At 37.7% G+C, this 19,579-nt stretch overlaps 1 protein-coding gene across 1 annotated transcript; it reads left to right on the forward strand.

Moving 5' to 3' along the window:
• The first annotated feature begins 6,292 nt into the window (after positions 1 to 6,292).
• ERRFI1 (ERBB receptor feedback inhibitor 1) lies at positions 6,293 to 18,325 on the forward strand. The gene is made up of 4 exons (XM_053451380.1): positions 6,293 to 6,336; positions 15,346 to 15,546; positions 15,983 to 16,059; positions 16,185 to 18,325. The coding sequence occupies exons 2-4, from the start codon at positions 15,428 to 15,430 to the stop codon at positions 17,384 to 17,386; spliced, it is 1,398 nt and encodes a 465-aa protein (XP_053307355.1). The 5' UTR covers positions 6,293 to 6,336; positions 15,346 to 15,427; the 3' UTR covers positions 17,387 to 18,325.
• The last annotated feature ends 1,254 nt before the right edge of the window (positions 18,326 to 19,579 follow it).

Here is a 19,579-nt window from a genome sequence, read left to right on the forward strand (position 1 = left end):
ATATTGAGAAAGAGAATACAAGTCAGTTTATAGGAAGGACATTTATAGGAAGGACATTAAGTTTAGTTTAGAATATGATGGGTTAAAGTGTTCTCTGATTTACAAGATGCCTCCTCAATTAACTGTCTCTAGGGAGGCCGGGAAGCTGTATGAGTCAGATTGGCAGCACAAAACATTCAGTACGAGTGTCCTGTTACCAGCAGGGTGGGTAGACTACTTAAAGAGTCAAGCCCTCCCTGCCTATGTATCTATTCTACTGTGTACCAGCAACAGAATAACGCTCGAAGAAACCGCTTGATGGAATACTTGGGAACACTTGAGAACGGTTTTGTTAATGGGCCTCTGTATAATAGATTGTTAGCTCTGTGTACCAGAAACTGTGATTGTAAGTAGCCCCTATGAACATATACCCCAAAGCATTGACAACTTGATAACTGATTGACGAAAAGGTGTAATAACACCAAATCTCAGGTTCTAGCCTGAAGCTCCAGCTTTGTTGTCTTATGTTACATTTCCGTTACAGGTTTACGATGTATCCAGTTCCACGCGCTATACATTTAGTTCATATACATTGTTTCTGCGGCCTTTATTTAAATTACCTTCCACATATTTGTCCTGAATACATGTATTTAATTCACTGCCATTCTGGTAATTGCCTTGGTGGGCTATTGGTGTCCTAGAATGGACTTCTAGTCCCACGATCACAATGCTCTATTACTATTATTCATTGATTTATATAGCACCAACATATTCCGCAGAGCTGTACAACAATGGGGCTTGTTCTGTGCTAGTCAAAAAGTCCAAATCGATTGTTTATTTCCAATAAAAGAACATGAAGACACATAAATAATAATAATAATAATAATAATAATAGAATAATAATTTCAATCCTGCAGAGTAAATGAGTCAATGTTGTTTTCTATATCAGATCAAGCGTTATATATAATTGCAGGGTAACATCGCCAAGTAAACAAAAGCTTATTTATTTATTGGAGAACATGCAGTACTTAAAATTTTGGAAGCCCTGCCGTGTATTTTCCGGCATCATGGAAAAGAGAGAGGGCACACCCTGCTGGCTGGCGAACGGAGAAATCCATCAGCTAAATATATTTCCACGTTATTATATAAAGCGTCAGGTGGCTGGACCGGAAGCGAGCGAGATATTATGCTGATATAGTGTTTTCTATAAGCACGTACTGCATGCAGTCTTCAACAGCCAAGTACGATTCCATACTGCTGCACGGGGAAGGCAGAAAGGCAACAAAACTATATAAAAAAAAGATATTATTTTAGTGTTTATATTGTTTCTTTGGAAATTAGCAATTCATTGGAATTTAATGAAATCCTAAAAAATATTATTTGACCCCCCCCCTTTGGTCTTATACTTAATTTTCTCTGTTCTTGCTTGCTTTTTGGTTGGCCCCAGGTGTACCTGTTACTGGGACAGAGTAGACGGGCCAAATGGTTCTTATCTGCAATCAGGTTCTATGTTTAAAATGCAATATAGTGATAATGGTGAAGCTAAAATAAGTGAAGCAGAGATCCCTTCCCCAAAGAACTGACAGTCTAAATGTCGAATGTCAAGTTCATTTACTGTAGGGGTTGGCGACATGAGCCAGCTAATGGTCTGTTTAAGTAAACTATGTAAAACAGCCATTAAATTCACCTATATTTATTATTTGCCCAGAAGATAATTTAGGGTGTAAAATGATGACCACATGTGCTGTAACTTCCATGGTGCAGGAGGGACACCTGCCCCCGTGCCCAAAGGTCCTCTGTGCCCTGGTGGCAATTCTCATGCGCCCTCTTCTGCTTCCAGAAGTGGATGTGACATCGGACCTCCGACCCTGCCCCAGGCACCAACAATTAATTAACGCGCCGTGACCACCGCAAAACCCAATTTTTCCTATCTTAAAGATCTGCCCCCATGTTGGCGGAGGCTGAGGGCCAGTGAGCCATGAAATCATGTTCTCTGCTATGGTGGGGCAGAGAAGGACTAAGTGACGTTTCTCATGGGATGCATGGACCTTCTTGCCTCTCCCTAACTAGCGATGACTGAGGCCTCCTTGCCCTTGCAGACTGCTGAAGAATGGATGCCTTCAAACATTATGCTTCTATGACGTCGATAAATCTTCATATTTTGAAATAAAATTAACTACAATGTGGGACCGACCCAAAACAATATGGCGAACCTTTGATGGCCTCAACAGACAATAAGTCAAAAAGTTAGACTCTAGGGTTAGAAGAGTTACATGGATATATCTCACAGCACTGTAAATGCTCCCTCCCCACACGTACCAGTAACTTTACCAGTAACATACCAGTAACCTTAAATAAAAAATATATATATTTATTTTATATATATATATATATATATATATATATATATATATACATATATATATATATATATATATATATATATATATATATATTTAAAAGGTTCGTTCGTATTTTAATAGTTAATTAAAAAAAATAATGCTTTCTTTGTGCCATAACTGAATTTGTCCAACATCTTGTTTAACAGGAGATAAATATTTTTTTTATACGCAAACACAGAGGCGTTTATCTGCGTTACAGAATCTCTCCTGTTCTGCTTCTTGGATATAAGGAGCTCTGTCCGTGGAGTGGGCAAACATAAATATTAGGAGCCCGGTCTAAGTGGGTGACTTCGTGAAAGTGCAAATAAAAGAGTTGGCTTTGGAATTTCCTGTAAGCATGTTCTCCTCCTCCTGCTCACATTCCTAATTCTTCATAAACACCCAAATGCGATCGAGCGCTCCACGTTATAATGTGGAAAAATGTTCCGCGAGTGTTCGCAAAAAATTCTATATAAAAGAACGGGCAAACTCTTTAGGGTAATGTTTTTTTTTTTTTCGCTGGGTGGATTTTGAGGCTAAATGTACGGATCAAATCTTTTTTTTTTTTTTTTTTTTTTTGCCCTAAACATGATTGAAGCAGATGTTCATTTGCTAAGGGGATGCAAATCCTTTTGATAAATAACAGGGAGAGTTAATAAGTAACTTGTCCTTCTGGCATTCTGCAAGACATTGAGAACATTAGTGTGCGACTCACATGATAAACTAGAAATGCTTGCATAATAACATATTAAACGGAGGGAGGCAGCAGGCTGTAATCTGGTGACATTACATTATATTAAGTGTATTATTAAACGTGTTCTGATAGCTTTATGCATGATTGATTTGGAGATATTGGTAAATATGTACTTAGATATCTATTTTTTGGCCCTATGCATACAGGAGGGGGCCCAATATATTAAAGGGGTCCTTTGGCGTTCACAAATATAATCATAATTACATAAATATATTGAAATTGCCAATCTACAAATTGTGGTTTGTTTTTGTTTCTCAATCGGTGCTTTGGGAGTATTTGGTTTAAAAGTTTACACTAGAGATGATGAAATCCATGGCACAAGGTCACAGAACTAGCATTAGAGTTCATGTTTTGCCCTGATGTTATCTCGACTTCACTTGCAAGGCTGTAAGAGCGAGCTGCCACAAAAGAGGAACAATAACATAACAAGAAGGGAGAAACAGCCTAATAAAGAGGAAGAATAGAGGAGATTGTGATAACAGGAAGTTAACAGGTTAACAGGAAGTTAAGATTCTCCGATACGGGTAATGCTGGTTTCTAACACAAACATTTTGCCTATTTTAATCTGCAAACGCTATTATATTTTGAGTATGGAAAGGTAAAATCTACAAAAAGTGGACAAAAAGTCCGCTATTAAGCATATTAACAACACTGCCGCCCACTGGTGAAAATGTGCTATTGCGCTTGGCATAAACATACTTAGCCTTTTAAAGATAGAGATATAGGTGCGGATGGGAGAGTGTGCTATACATTGCATGATTGATAACACATATAATTTACAGCAGGGGTTCTTAACTGGGGGATCCACTATCCATACCACTTGGGCTTATGGGAACCAAATAATGGGGACGCTGTTATTAATACGATAATGGCGAAGGAGGTATGGGGCATATTGGGCAATCCATTGGGGGGGTCTGTTATTGTATAGAGGTTAAGAACCCCTGACCTATAGTGTAATTGTGACATCTGCACATCTTTAGATAATCCCTGCAATCTAATGATGTCACGTGTGCGAGGTTTGAATCCACCCTGGCTTTATCAGAGATAATATAACAATAATTGTACGCTGGCTCAGTGGGTGATAGGTTAATAGATTATGCCTGGAAACTCATGCAGTGAACGGAGGAAGGATGCGGGGAAAATTAGAGGAAAATCAGAAAAGATATGGGGAAAAAACACATACACAGTGCAGATGTTGTGTAACTATTTCACTGCCAGATAAGGGGGAAATCCTTTACTTTGCAACATCTTCAATTGTTCCTAATATCCAAAGACCGAAATTATGGAAGATTAGCCCTGATTTAAATTGCAACATTTTTGTTTCAATATTCTGTGTTTTTCTAAGCCTATATTCACTAAACAGTGTGATAGCATTGATAGATTTATTCACTTTAAACTGATTTGGAAAGGTTTTGAACCAGTGAGAAGATCCCGGCCCCCCAATGAGTTTCTCTGTAGTTAAGGAATCTGTGACCCGTTCGTCTCTTCAGTAGGAAGAGATTTTAATGGAATAAGAAATGGAGAGAATGATGTCATTGGTGTAAAATGAATGAATTTAAGCAAATAATAGAGCAATCCCGTGGGCACAACCTCTTATGTAATATGCAGCATTTTTTTTACTTGGAATTGTAAGGGTAGTGTATACTGAAACTTTGGGGTTAATACATAAAAAGTGATTCTGGTGAAAAGTATCACCATGGCAACCAATGGAATGGCCCAATTAGCAGGAACAATGCATCGGATGGTGATAAGACTATTTTTTACACTTTACACCAGAATGACTTATTTTGTAAATACACCCCCTGAATCACATTTTTCTGTGTGTATAATGGTGTATAATGTCCACATTTGTTACTTTTTCTTAAAAATGCCGGCACGTTGTTATATACGACATAAAGCACATATGCTAGGCTTTTACCTGACATAACCTCCAAAGCTTTACCCGTTGAGGAAGTAAGACATTTTACCGCAAGGATTATAGGAGATCATAGTTTGCATAAAGCTGCAGATTTATGTTTTCCAAATGAATTTTTATTTACCAGAAAGACACAAACATATGCCTCGTGCACATAAAGGGCGTCATATTGCACGGGACACTGCCGCTAGACAGACACTGTCCCAAAGAGCTTACAATCTAAACAGTAACTTACCATTAACCATAGAACATAGAAACATAGAATTTGCTGTCAGATCAGCCCCATTTGGCCCATCTAGTCGCCTGTTTCTCCTGCTGTAAAGACCTTAACCAGTCGTTGGTCTCGTCTTAGATTCAGGAGCCGTATGCCTATCCCATGCATGTTTAATACCCTCACTGTATTAACCTCTACCACTTCTGCTGGGAGGCTGTTCTATTTACCACCCTCTCAGTACATTTTAACCTCTGATACTCTAGATTTAGATTATAGCCTCTTCTTCTAACATTTTCCCCCTTGAAATGAACTCCCATTCTGTACTTTATTAAACCCCTTTAGGTGTGTAAACATTTCTATCACATCTCCCCTCTCTCTAATCTCCTCCAACCTGTACATATTGATTTACCTTTAGTCTTCTCTGAATTTGTTTTATCCTGCAAATCATTCACCTTAATCTTTCTTGGAAGGTGTTTAGCTTTGTTTTTGTGCACAATACCCAGAATCATAGTATTTTTTATCTATAAGAGATATATATATATATATATATATATATATATATATATATATATACAGTGTGCATGTTCTGCATCTGTTACATTGTTATTAATATTGTTTTGCTTTAAAAGGAAACATAAAAATCTACAGAGCCCCCCCTTCACCAGGATGTTTGGATTGGCAACAGTCATTTTTTGGAACATTAACCAGAGGGGCAGTGTGCCAGTCCCCTTAGTCAGCCTTCGCCCCCTTGTTCTTTTTAATCTGCACCCACGTCTCCTTTAAGAAGCATAACCTTTGGGAGGGGAGACTTCTGCCTACGTCACATTCCCTTCCCATTCATATAAAGCGAGCTTCCCCTGGAAGAACCAGTAGTTACACACTAGACTGGAAGTAGAAGTTGCAGCAGCACACAGAGAGGAGGAGCACCACCACCACACTGATCAGTGATCCATTGAAGGGTTAATCTTGGAATGCTGTGGATATTGGGATTAGAACTCCAAGGAAAAACCTTCACCATCTGGCAAAAGTTGGCAAAAAAACCCTCAGTGAATCAGCAAGAAGATAACCTGCAGCTTTGTGGCTAACACAGGGGGTAAGGAATCACTGAGTAATACCCTGTCCTGTTTTGTATCGTCTGAAATGAAAATATTTGGGTTAAATAATGCTAATATTGCTTATGTCTGGTCTCGAGGGCTTGTCACTGTGCCTGACACATGCTGCCCATGGATCACTGGGTCACTTGCTGCCGATCACTGCTTAGTGTTTTTTGTTATGTTCTTTTTGTTTATTGTTTTTATTTATAACATTCTATTTGTAGAACGTTGGCACAGTTTGCAGCTATTACTATGGGGAGAATATAAAATGGACAGGATTGTAAGCTCTTTGGGGAACTTTTTCTCTTGTTAACCTTTAGGCTGATCCTACTGCACATCAGTTGTGTACTTCCTGACTTATTTTGATATGTATGTATGTATGTATATGTGTGTGACACAGCTTTGTCCTGGTTGGGTTGGAAGGGGAGAGAGACCCCTCTTGTTTGTGAATATTGTTCATGTTGTCTGCTCCCTGCACAGCATGTCACAGATTTAAACCTCTCTCCATTCGTTTACTCTGATTTCCCTGACACGCTAGTTCGTTACATGTTTCTAGTATCTGCTGATTTATAACAGAATTCGGTGATACAGGGTCCTATAACTAAAATGTTTTAATTTAATAAGCAGGGGTTTAAAAGTTATTAGAAATGCAGAACAGTCCATTGCTTCTGTTTACATGTACTTTGTTGTATGGACTTACACATGCATATGTGTGTGTGTATGCATGAATGTGAGTGTCTATATGTTTTCTTCTAACATATACATTCTTACTGGTATTAAAGAAGAAGAATCGATCTTTATCTATTTTTTGAGTTCTCTATCTAATATATATGCAACTAAAAACTTGTGTGAAACACTATACAATTCTGTTTTACAAAAGTGTGTGTATGTGTAATATATATATATATATATAGTTTTAGCCATATTACCCAATACATGTGTAAAACATATATATATACTTTTGTAAAACAGAATTCCCCCCCCAACAAAAGCAATGTTGCCCTATTGTAGAACATTATAGACCTCTATAGATTTGCAGTAAAGCACTTTAATCCAGCTATTGTTCGACTCAAAGTTCGCTGTTGTTGGAAATGAGGCAAGATCCGCAGGTAGTTTCATCGCTGGAAAGAGAAATCCCTCCAAAATATTAGTCTGAAATATTCAAAAGGCAGAGAGGTTGCTGCGGCTTTAAGGGGGTGTGTAAGTGGCTAAAGGTGCACCTGCCACACAGGTATGACAAGAATGGTTACTAAGCAACTGTCAGGGGTGAAGAAAGGTGAGGTCGGCTTTTTTTTTTTTTTTTTTTTTTATAGGCAGGTGCCTTGTTTATTCCAGAATGTACAGTATTCTAAAGCAATCAGCATTGTCAATATGGAACATGGACTATGCACTTAGTTAACAATGCCTACATACACCAGCGTTGTGTAAAGTTCCCCATATATGGTATAAGACTGACCGAAAAAGAGAAAATAACTCTATTATAGGTATAGTGAAATAAATTACTTTCCAGATGGCTGAGAATGTGGGCAATTTATTAATTTCTCTATGTTGCTAGGTTCTGCAGTTGTATCTTCTTCTTCATAGAGCTTTTTCTATCTTTACTTAAAGGGTGCCTTTCACCAACCATTATTCTTTAACAGTCTAAAGGTTGTCCTACAATTTAGGGAAAGCCTTTTTTTTTTTTTTAGGTTCTAAACTTCTAATTATATTGATACAATTGGTAGTTGTGAGCTGCTTGCATGATTTGACAAGACTGTAAGTGAGCCATAAATGTGAGTCACTGATTATCTCAGTAAGGTGCAATGTGATCGGTGGAGTAGATTGTTAATAGGTGTTGTAACCTATATATGTTGGCGGGAGCAGAGTCATAGTGTCGAAGGCTTTTCTGGATACCTTAAATAAGTAACCAATGTGTAAATACATTCTTTCGCAGTTAAACGGCTTCCCTTCTTTGTTCAAAGTTCCATCTCTGGCGTGGGATACAGAGATATACTGCGTTGTCCTCCCGTTGAGGATGGTAGTCCATCCGTTTCTGCAGCAGAACTTTCAGAAGGTGCCATAATGACACTTTTTGTTCCCAGATTGATAAACTTTTTCCAACTCGGCAAACTATTTGTCCACGGGGGCCGGATTGAGTTACTCCAGATGAATGCACCTTTTCAATAGTTTCTTGGGTAATTAAATCCGTTCCAAAGAAGTCTGTCTAACCGTACAACATCTACCTCCTTATAGTCTCCTAAATTCTACATTATAGTAGAAACATTTTGGAATAGGACATTTTTAACCAAATCTATAACATTTTGAACAGTACTCAGACCCCCGTGTGTATCTTCTTACAATGCTTACTTTCTGTCTCACTACTTTTTAAGACATTCTTATGGAAACCTCCAGGTCTTATCCACCAATCTCTGCTGATATTTGTGTTTTAAGGCAAGGTGAGAATTATCGATTTAAAGAGCTTCTAAGGCTTGTCCACCACTAAGAAACGTATCGATTTTTTTTAAAAAACCCTTTACTATGGAATTTGGTTTTTTTGTTTTGATAGAAGTCTTGACTCTTGGATCAAGAGTCCTTGAACTTCAGCACAATTTTTGGAATTTCTTTGTCAAAGTCGTGGTTGACACCGTGAATGATCGAAGGTTTTGTTGAGGCCGCTTCTGAACAACCGTTACTCTAATCGTGTGTTATAGTAATTCAAGCATGTTGCGTTTAGTGTTTACTTTGTGTTGACCAAATGCCACGAAACTATAACTTAAAGGAGCTGTTCCACATATGGTGCCTCCTAAAATATCCTGACATAAGTTCTGCATCCTGTAGACAAGTTATTTTGTTTTTTTTTAATGCTCCTTGTCTCTTAAAACCTTGTTTAAAAGTTTATTGGAATACTACAGTTGCCTAGCAATAGAGTCCTGTCATTCCTTCAAAGCCCTCCCCTTTGTATTACATCACGGCAGTCTGACCACCAGCAGCCACTCCCACTGACCATTTCATGCTCATGCATGTGAAACGGCACGGCTTTACAGAGCCGCTTTTACACGGTGATGGCCAGTAAGGTGTTCTGTGTGATAGGTGTGATGAGAGTGAGTTGAAGAGCTTAAAAGTAATGCCCCTTCTGTGATGCTAGAAATGGGCCGGCTGTGAAGACAGACAGGATTTAGCGGCCCCGCTGAAAATACAGTAAAATTATAGGATTTAAAAATGGAATAAGATTATTTAACCCCTTAAAGACAATGGGCGGTCCCTAAACCCATTGAAAACAAAGCATTTTGAGCCCGTACATGTGCGGGCTTTGTCATTAAGGGGTTAAGATCCATAATAATATAAAAATCTAGGAATGTTGGGGGGGGGGCAGCGGATGCCGTTTAACGTTGGAGAGACCTATATTTGGTCCACGATGGTGCTTATGAAATTTTCAAATTTCCCTCGGTTGCTATGGTGATTTCTGCAGATATAGCTTTTTGCTCTGATGGATATGGCCCCATTTTTAGTTTGGTTTTTTTGTAAGATTACACACTGTTTTTTTTCATGTAAGTATTTTGGTTTCCTTCCTCGTGTCTCATTAATGAATTACTAGAGTGTGTCAGGCTACCTGCGTGCAAATAGGTCACAAAACCCGATGACAGTGAAAACAAGTTTGCAGAAGGATGCATGCATCACCCGAAATAATTGTGTCATTGTTTGACTACTTCGCCAACATAGGATTCAAATAGTCTAAATAACCCCTTGCTCATTCATTTGTATTTCCTCCCCATTAGTCATAAAAAAAAAAATAAAAAAATACTATAGTAAGTCATGGGTGTGGGGTGTAAAGATGAAATAGGTGAACTAAAAATACTCACCAACACCTTAGAGCTGAAGTACAGTATGGATAAAGAGGCTGAGGTTATATGACTGCAACTCCCATGATCCTCAGCCATTCTTGAAGCAGGTGGAGCTAGTAACGAGAGGGTAAGTTTTGAAGTCTTAACTTCCTTTCCTATCTTTCAGCGGTATCTCAAGAGGAATCCCAAACTGGGCCATTCCTTTCACGCTCAGCCTTCTGGCTGAGGATTCTGGGAGTTGATGTCTACAGTAGCTGAGGATTGCATATGACTGCATACACCCCTGTTTGTGTTACACGTAATAACTGAGAATGTTCCCTTCTACGTGTATAATTACGAATGTTACAACATTAGATTTCTCTATCCGTATCCTATCTGCACCTCTCTTTATTACTCCTAATTCCTTTAATCATTAGACTTCCTATGAAAATTATAAATACTCTCAAATGATCTCCTCCCCGAAAATTCAAATAAAACAAAAGCTTCCGGTGACTTCTCGGTATTGCTTGTTGCTAAAAGAGGTCATCGTGCAGGTCTTTGGTCCTGATTTACGAAACAGAAGGCTACGTATCAAAGAAAATCACAGAATAATGAAATGCACCTTTTTGTCATTAAACTATTGCCTAGCCACGACCGCTGAATCCAATAAAATGTTATGCCGTCATTGGGCATGGGTGGGAGATGCGTATTGAATAACTTCCACTTTAAATATGGTTTTTTGGGTTAAATCGAACAAAAGTCATTTGTGACACTTATACCCGGCTTATCGAGCCGTCGGCCGCGCTCGTGTTATAAGAGGCCGCTGGCCTTAAAGTGCCAGGGCCGCCCTGTCCTCTCCACCGGACCAGCATCCTTGGACTCCAAGAGCAACGTCATGTGCATCTAGAAGAAGACTTGTCCATTGTTGGGCCTCTTGAGTCCTGAGAGCCATCTTTAAGCCATGGTATCATTATTCCATTAGCACACCACTCATCTGAATGCCTTCAGCAAGGCCTTTATAATTGCCTCCACATCATTTCCTTTATCTTCAGACCCAAGGCTTTGTTTACATTCTTCTACGACCATAATGGCCCAAATAATTATCCGGTACAGATAGCGAAAGGTTTCCGATTCCGCAAATGCTATCGGCGTTTCGCATTAACATTTCTTGGAAGGCTGAAAGCTTGGGGGCCGGACCCTCTTCCCCCTGAATGTATCGGATCGTCTTTGTCTGTTCTACTTTTCTCAGACTCTTTGAATGCATGGACCACAAGAAGTGATGCGGGAATAGTTGGAGATGCATAAATAATGTGCAAATAATATTATCTTAACTTTTTCTAAACAAAACACACACACTATATATATATATATATATATATATATATATATATATATATATATATATATATATATATATATATATATATATATATATATATATAAAAAATAATAATAATAATAAAAAAATTATATAATATATATATATATATATATATATATATATATATATATATATATATATATATATATATATATATAAAAAAAAATAATAATAATAAAAAAATTATATAATATATATATATATATATATATATATATTTTTTTTTTTATTTAATGCATTTCCAAATAGTTACTGAGACTTAAAAAAAAATAAAAAAAAATAAAATAAAATAAAAATATTGTGCTCTAACTTTTTATACACAAAGATGGCTGAAATTAAAAATGAGTGGCCTATTACCGCCCCAGATGAGGCGTCTTGCAATACAGTGCCTCTCCTATTTAATTTGTGACTGCAGTCTTTCATTAATAATACCAGCAACATATCAAGGTGGTTTCTTTTAATTACAGGAGAATAAAAGCCATATAGATCACTCCCTTAATCTAATATATATATTAAAATAAATAAAAAAAATGTGAAGGCTGTGGCAATCCAGTTCACTAACACATAGTAAAATAAGGGAATTTGCTTAATTTTATAGAAAATTTAATACAATTAAATAAATTGTATTAAGTGGTTTTATGTGCAGAATCCTTGATTTTTGAGTCTCATAATGCTGGCTGCGTTATGGACCCAAATAACATTAAATATGTATTGTATTTAGGCCTAATTTAAAAATGTAATAAATATCTATCATGATAAACTATAACTTTATTACCTGCAATATTTTACAAATTATTTTATTTTTTTTGTTCAACTGAAAATGAGGAAGAGATGAGCGTGTGTTTGTGTATTACGCGTAAGATTATATATAATCTTGAAATTACTGAAATGTAGAAGAAAATAGGTTAATTGCATGGAAATTGGCTGTTATGCTGATTTTTCTGTAGGCTTTAATTGGCATTACCACCTCTTCATTTTAAGAAATTCTATTTAGTCTTTCTCTCCCCTCCCCTCCCCCCCCATGCATGTATTCTTCGAGGGAAGTCAGGCGTTAAACATCACAGGGGCAAAGTTAAATATAAAAGGGAATAAAACATTCGGGAATACTGAAAGAATTAATGGCGGCGTTGCTGTTACACTGAATTTACGAAGATGATTTGTCAACAGCTTGCAATCATTGTCTTATTTATTTATTTTTTATTTTTTTATTTTTTTTTGTTCTGTTAAACTAGAACGTCCAGATACTGTTTCATAATACTGCCCATTCAGAATTCCCTACTGAGATCCCCAAGCAGGTCACGTCTTGACACAAAGGCTTCATTTGTCCGTCATAAGCCAAAGCTAAAGGCTTTTTTTTTTTTTTTTTTTTTTTTTTTTTCTCCTTTCCTTTTTTCCCCCCATCCTTTTACTTTCTCTCCTACAGTAGGAATGAAGCCGATTTTTTTTATTTTTTTTTTAAGTAACAAAAACTTTTATATTTTTTTTTTTTGAGTGTGTGTATAAATATTTTAAGTGTTCATTAAAAGTTTAGAATTCCACGGGGAGTTTGGAGCAGTCAGTAGTTGCACAATCACTCCGTTGAAAGAGGAGATTTAGGCTGCATTAAGCGTTTGACACATTGTAATGACTGCTAAGGTTGTTTGGCAGTGTTTTGCAAGTGGGGGGTTGGGACTCCAAGAATACCCCTAGGGCTTTGGATAGTCGTGCAATCAAACAACACGAACGTGGCAAAATGTTATCTTGCAATTTATTTTTGCATGGGAACGGATACCTGCATTATCATCTTGGAGGGCCTCGCATTATAGAAGTATTTTGAGGTCAAGATGTACTTAAAGGGACAGTAAAACACTGAAAAATAAACCTCATTCCCAGATTAGAGCTATGAATCCTGAAACCACACATAAAGATGCTTAAAAGGGACCGGTGTTTAGGTTGCCTTCCGTAATTCTATTTGCGCCGTCTGAAAAGTCTTACAAGGAGCTTCATGTATAGGTTTTGAGAGTTAAGGTAGACTTTTTTTTTTGTGTTTATTTTTGTTGCAGTACTCCAAATCTTATACGATCTCTGATATCATCATCAAATGTCTTTCCATCATGGACCGTTATCTTTTCTCACGGACAAAGCCTTGTTGCAGCTTCAGTAGAGTTTTCCTAATTCGTTCATTAGGGTCTTCAAGGAAGACCTCCCCATGCCACCCATCCGTATCGTGTCCTGTTTGTAGAACTGGTGGCACAGGCCTTTCTACCGTCTCTGATGACATCATACTGATCTGTATGGAAAGCTGAAGTGGCTTTCTGCTTTATAAATGAGTTTTTATTAGCAATACTGCATTTATACTTTTTGTTTTTGGAGCAAGATATACTGCCTACAACTCCATGCATGAAAAGGCTACTTTTTGGACCAGACTTGTATCGCTGAAATAGGCAAACATTTTCACCAGGGCCTTTTTAAAGATGATTATAAAGTCTCAGAATATAGTTAATGAGTAATAAATACTAGGCTTTTACATCATTATGTTTGACTAGGAGTCCAAGGCTGTTCAAAAAACGGAAGACTAGATGGGCCCAATGGTTCTTATCTGCCATAGAATTCTACGGAAGTCTTTAGAATCCAGTTGATATTTATGGTTATTGAGGGATGAGCTATAATAAAATATGAAATGATAGAGCCTTCGTCTCTATGAAATTCCCACCTATCCTAAAGTTATGGATCACATGATCAGTCACTTTGTTCCGACGTAAAATAAACTTGTCTTCTTTTTTTTTATGTTTATTTAGCATTTTACGTTTATTGAGTTTCCCCCCCAGACCATTTTTGCTCATTTCCGCACCCCCCCCCCAAAAAAAAATAATGGAAAAACACTTGACATCCTGTCTGCTTTTATAATGGAATCCTAGCCATGTTCTTGAATATCCTCACCATTTCCAGGTGTGGCTTCTCAAAATAATCATGTAGCTGGTAGTTTGGTGGAAACCTCCACCTCTGGTGCATATTTGAAATCGTGGGTGGAACATGTAAAATGTTCGCTTGTAATATTACAAGAATATAAAATTCTGCCGTCTCGGAGTTCTTTATGATCTCCACCCATCAGAGGAGCTTCTTTACGTTAGTCTTACACCTCCAGGTTTCTAGGATTAACTTAAATAACGTCTGAAGTTTATACAAGCCAAAGAAATCCACGATCTTACGAGTAGGAGCCGCCTGAGCTCTCCTTGTTGGTTTCTGGACCTTTCTGATTATCTTCGTTTCCGTTGACTATAATTTTAAAGCGATGAACGTAATGCTTAGTCCTGGATTTTCAAGTACAACGTTACTGAGTATGTTTACTGTCTGTTACAATGTTACACTCACCATCGTTGGGATTGTTAATCGTCTCTCGTTAATAAAACCATCCTCTTGGTTAGAATGAGTAATTAAATATTAAATTTTTTTTATATTGTTTTAACATAGGTTTGTATGAAGTTTAACTTACTGGAGCCCAGAGGGAAGATCCTTTTTAAGGGGGTGTCTTTTGTTGGATGAAGATACATGCCAGTTTAACCCTTTAAGCGAGCAACACATTGCTAAAAGCTCGGGGTCAGACTAGGGATAACGAGGCAGCCCTGGCACTTTAAGGCCAGTGGACCACTAATGACATAATTGTGGCCATGGTTTTGCCCAGTGTGCCAGATGGCCTAGACATCTTATCTAGACTCCCAGTCTTTGGACCGTATATATAATTTATATTGTACCAATATGGTCTTCATAAAGTACTTGTTGTGCATGTTTCGCGGACAGCTTATTTTATACTGGGATGTTAATGTTTTTTATTTATTTATTTTTTTCAGCTGAAGGAATGCTAACTACCTGCAAATACATATATCGGAGTACTTGTAGATAATTGCTTGAGTCCACGCAGACCAAACTACAATGACCACTGGCCTTACCGCTCAAGAAGTTCAAGTCCCACTGAAAAATGGGTTTCTGCACAATGATCGAACCATGATAAGTTCAAAGTCTTGCTGGACAAATCACAGTGAATATGAAAAGTAAGTTGGGATTCAGAATAGAATAAGTTGAACATCACTGTCCGCATCCCATCCGTGAGCGAAAAAAAACTAAATCGGGACTTCTGTATGAAAAGCGATTCTGGTGGAAAAGTCTTAATCATGGCAGCAGCTGGTGGAACGGACCTTCTGGCTTCAATGTTCCGTTGGTTATTCTCGTTACGATGACTTAAATTGGGAGAGCCAGTGTTAGTGTAATAAATTGGTAGTCTGTCCCCCACCTGTTTGCAAAATTTGCTTTTTCAGACTTTTTTCCATGAGCTTCGTGTTCTAGGTTCTAATTTTAATTGATCCAGAATCGTTTTCTATGTTTTTTAGTCTTGGCACATAGAAGAAATGTTCTTAAAGTTTAACAGTTATTAGAATCTATGCAGTGCTGTATCCGGTTACTAACAGCCCCATTAATGCCCTTTTGCAGTACATACTATGACATGGAACCCTTTTCTTTGACCTACGCATTGAAATCTCCTCCTCAGCAACATATAACATCTATTGGTAAGTGTTTCATTTTATCAACAAATATCTTATATATCTTATATTTATACATAATATATGGGTCTGTTACTTTTAAAATGTTTATTTGCTCTAATGTCTAATTTTTTAAACATTTTATTCTTTAGGTCAAATGTCAAGGCCCGTCATAATGAATGAACACTGCTGTTCTGAAAACTGCATGAAGGCTCCATGGAAGAAATCCAACTTTCTTCATCTTGGCATACCTATTGTGGAAGGTTCCTCTACGCACTGTGAAGAAGACCAAGTTGTTCCTTCTTTTAAAAAGCTTTCGGTGAATGGCGGCTCTGGTTCCGAGAGGACCCCACCTCTTACGCCTGTTAAAAATGGACCACCGCAGTTTTACTCTATCCCAAGCAGTGATCGCAGTTGCCGACCGCTCCCTCCTCTCCCGATTTCCGAAGACCATTCACTGGACGACGCGGACAGCGAGGTCGAATTTTTAACAAGTTCTGAGACTGATTTGCTCATTCAGGACGGTAGATCGTTGCCGTTTAAATACGGGGGTCCGGGCAGGCGAAGCTTCAGGGGATGCGGGCAGATTAACTATGCATACTTCGAGTCGGCACCTGCAAGCAAGCCAGCGGATGAAAACCCCGTATCTAACCAAAACGGACGTGTACAAAGTTCCAAACCTCAAAAACCAGAGCAAAACCACAGGAAGCTAAGGCGATCTCATTCGGGACCAGCTGGATCTTACAATAAACCTGCCATTCGGGTATCAAATCATGCAAATAGGACTTCTCCTAATTCTGATGAAGACAAGCCTGAAGTTCCACCAAGGATTCCCATCCCTCCTAGATCATTAAAGCCTGATTACAGAAGGTGGTCAGCAGAGGTATCTTCAAACACATACAGTGATGAAGACAGACCTCCCAAAGTCCCTCCAAGGGAACCTCTCTCTAGAAGTAATTCCCGTACTCCTAGCCCAAAAAGTCTGCCATCGTACTTGTACGGGGTAATGCCCCCTACGCAGAGCTTCGCACCTGATCCAAAATACGTCAGCAGTAAAGCTCTCCAAAGACAAAATAGTGAAGGGTCTGCGAACAAGATCCCCTGTATATTACCCATTATGGAGCATGGGAAGAAGGCCAGTTCTACACATTATTATCTCCTTCCGGAGAGGCCTCCGTACCTTGACAGATATGAAAAGTATCTGACGGAAGCTAAGGACCCTGAGCCGAAAGCTCAGTCGTGGTCTAGTGACAGTGCTATATCTTCAGGTTTGCCAAAGCCAGACCTCAAGGAAAAAGCAGACCTCATTAACAATGCCAAACGCAAACTTCTAGCCGACGTCGTTTCACCGTAGGCTTTGGGAAGAACACCCAGGAAAAGGTCATCAAACATCACAGCTCACTAGGATGTTACATTTAATGTCGTCGTGCTCTGTTGTCTGAAATACAAAGAAAATATTGAACTCTTTATTCAAATAACGAGACTATTTTCTTAAAGGAAGCCGGTCTGAGGGCACACCGAGCCTGTTGAGTGGATCCTTTTTTAAAAATAATGTTGAAGGCATTGTTTCATTAACATAAATGTGATGGTTAGGAATCAGCTGAACAAAATAACCAGGGTGTTGCTGCTACATAACCCAGTAAGGTCTATTTTCTCAGCCAACCTTGCCTATCTCCTGACTCTAGAACGTTTAGTGGTTCTACCTTTGATTTCTTGCACAGAACCGAAGCTAGATTGGAGACGGCCATTGAGGCTTTTTAGTTTTTTTTTTTGTTTTTTTTAGGTTTAGGAATCAGCATGGGTTAAGAGAGCCAGGACCCAACAAATTCCAGTTACAGCCATTTGATATGTATATATAGTGCAGTATTTCTATAGTTTTTTTTTTGTCGTATTCATTATGTTACTTGCAGTTATCTAACGTCATTATTCTCAAAAATGAATCCTTCACGCTGAATAAGTGAATTCTAATTGAAAAAGTCCTAGGACCAAGACCAATCTGATTCTGGAATGTAATTCATTCTATCGCAAAGTGATTAACTTCTCGTCTCGTCACCGTTGCAAAAGACAGGTGGAAAATGATGAGAGAGGTTTGTAGTGCTAACAAGATTGGCCTCCCCTGCTTTTAAAGCTATTAATGTTCCTGATTGATGTAGCGCAAAGATGGAACGATTTGGAATTTTCACTGAAAGTTCTTAATTGGAATGGTCTTCATTCACCCACCCATTTAAGGACAACTGGCATACGCAATGGTTTGCCAACCTCTCCCTAATATGCTTTTGTTATTTAGTCCAAAGGAAGATTGATATGAAGAAAATCCAGTGTTCTAATTTTAAATCTATTTGGCGTATAAGTGTTTTTCCAAGATTGTCATTAAATTCACACTGCTTTTAGCTGTTCATTCCTACTTTGTTTTCATTCTTCGCTAGCGTGTTATTAATAGACGCGGAGCACAAGCTGGCCTTGTGTTGCTGTTATCTGTTCAGTATTTTTAGTTTTCCGTCGGCTTCCTATATTTCTTAAGCAAGTCTCAAAAAATCAGTGACGTGCAAGGTTTCGGAGAATCTTAACGAGGCTCTGGGACATTAGCAGTAAGCTGATTGCCAAGGTTAACAATGGGGTTATGTATGTACATTCGCATGTGTGCTTATAGTTCAGATACTTACACACAGTCACATATACGGTTTCTTAATTTAAACCTTTTAATCTTAGAAACAGGTTCCAAACATTAATGAGGCTCATATAATAATTAGAACTGAATGGCTGCGTGTGAATTTTTTTAAATTTTATCTTTAGTGTAGAATTATGTGATTTCACAGATTTATTCTTATAATACATACAGTAAAATCTCAGATATCGTACGCATGCTTACTTTAGGACATGAATTTGAGAAAACATTTTATATACAGGTCATGTTATTTTGTATCTGTGTGTCATTTGCCTCTGTTTTTCAATTAACCCCTTCAAGGCCCTATGGATATGCCATTAGATTCTGAGAAAGGTGTCAAGATTGTTGCCCTTGTAGACGACCTGAGCGTACGCATTGAGATCAGGAGTGCAGGGCTGTGGATGCCTGTTTCTAGATCATCAGCGTGCTGGGAGATCAAAAGGAGAAACAATAAATTCCAGAAAAATAGTAATGCCTAGAAGAAGTAAGAAAAATAAATTAAAAAAAAATAGGGTACAATGGCAATGTCACCATAGACAAAAATAAATGTTTAGTAATTTACTTTCTACTTTAATATTTTTAATTATATATATATTTATAAACCCATAAATATGATTTCAAAAGAGTTTTTCCTAAAATAAATAAAAAAACTGCCATGTTAGATAGTACACTAAAAGCAGAAATAGAGTCCCGGTTTAACAAATATATGGTAAAAAATTACAGCAAAAAATCTCTAGTTTTGTCTTTAGTATATTAAAAAAATAAAAAATAAAAAAAAATTTGTCTTTGAAGGATTAAAAGGAAAACGAATCTGCATAATCTATCTGAGATTTTACTGTGTGTGTTTGTATATAAATACGCGATTGCCAAAGGAGGCCACTT

Source organism: Spea bombifrons, chromosome 12 (assembly GCF_027358695.1).
Source record: "Spea bombifrons isolate aSpeBom1 chromosome 12, aSpeBom1.2.pri, whole genome shotgun sequence".
Lineage (NCBI taxonomy): Eukaryota > Metazoa > Chordata > Amphibia > Anura > Pelobatidae > Spea > Spea bombifrons.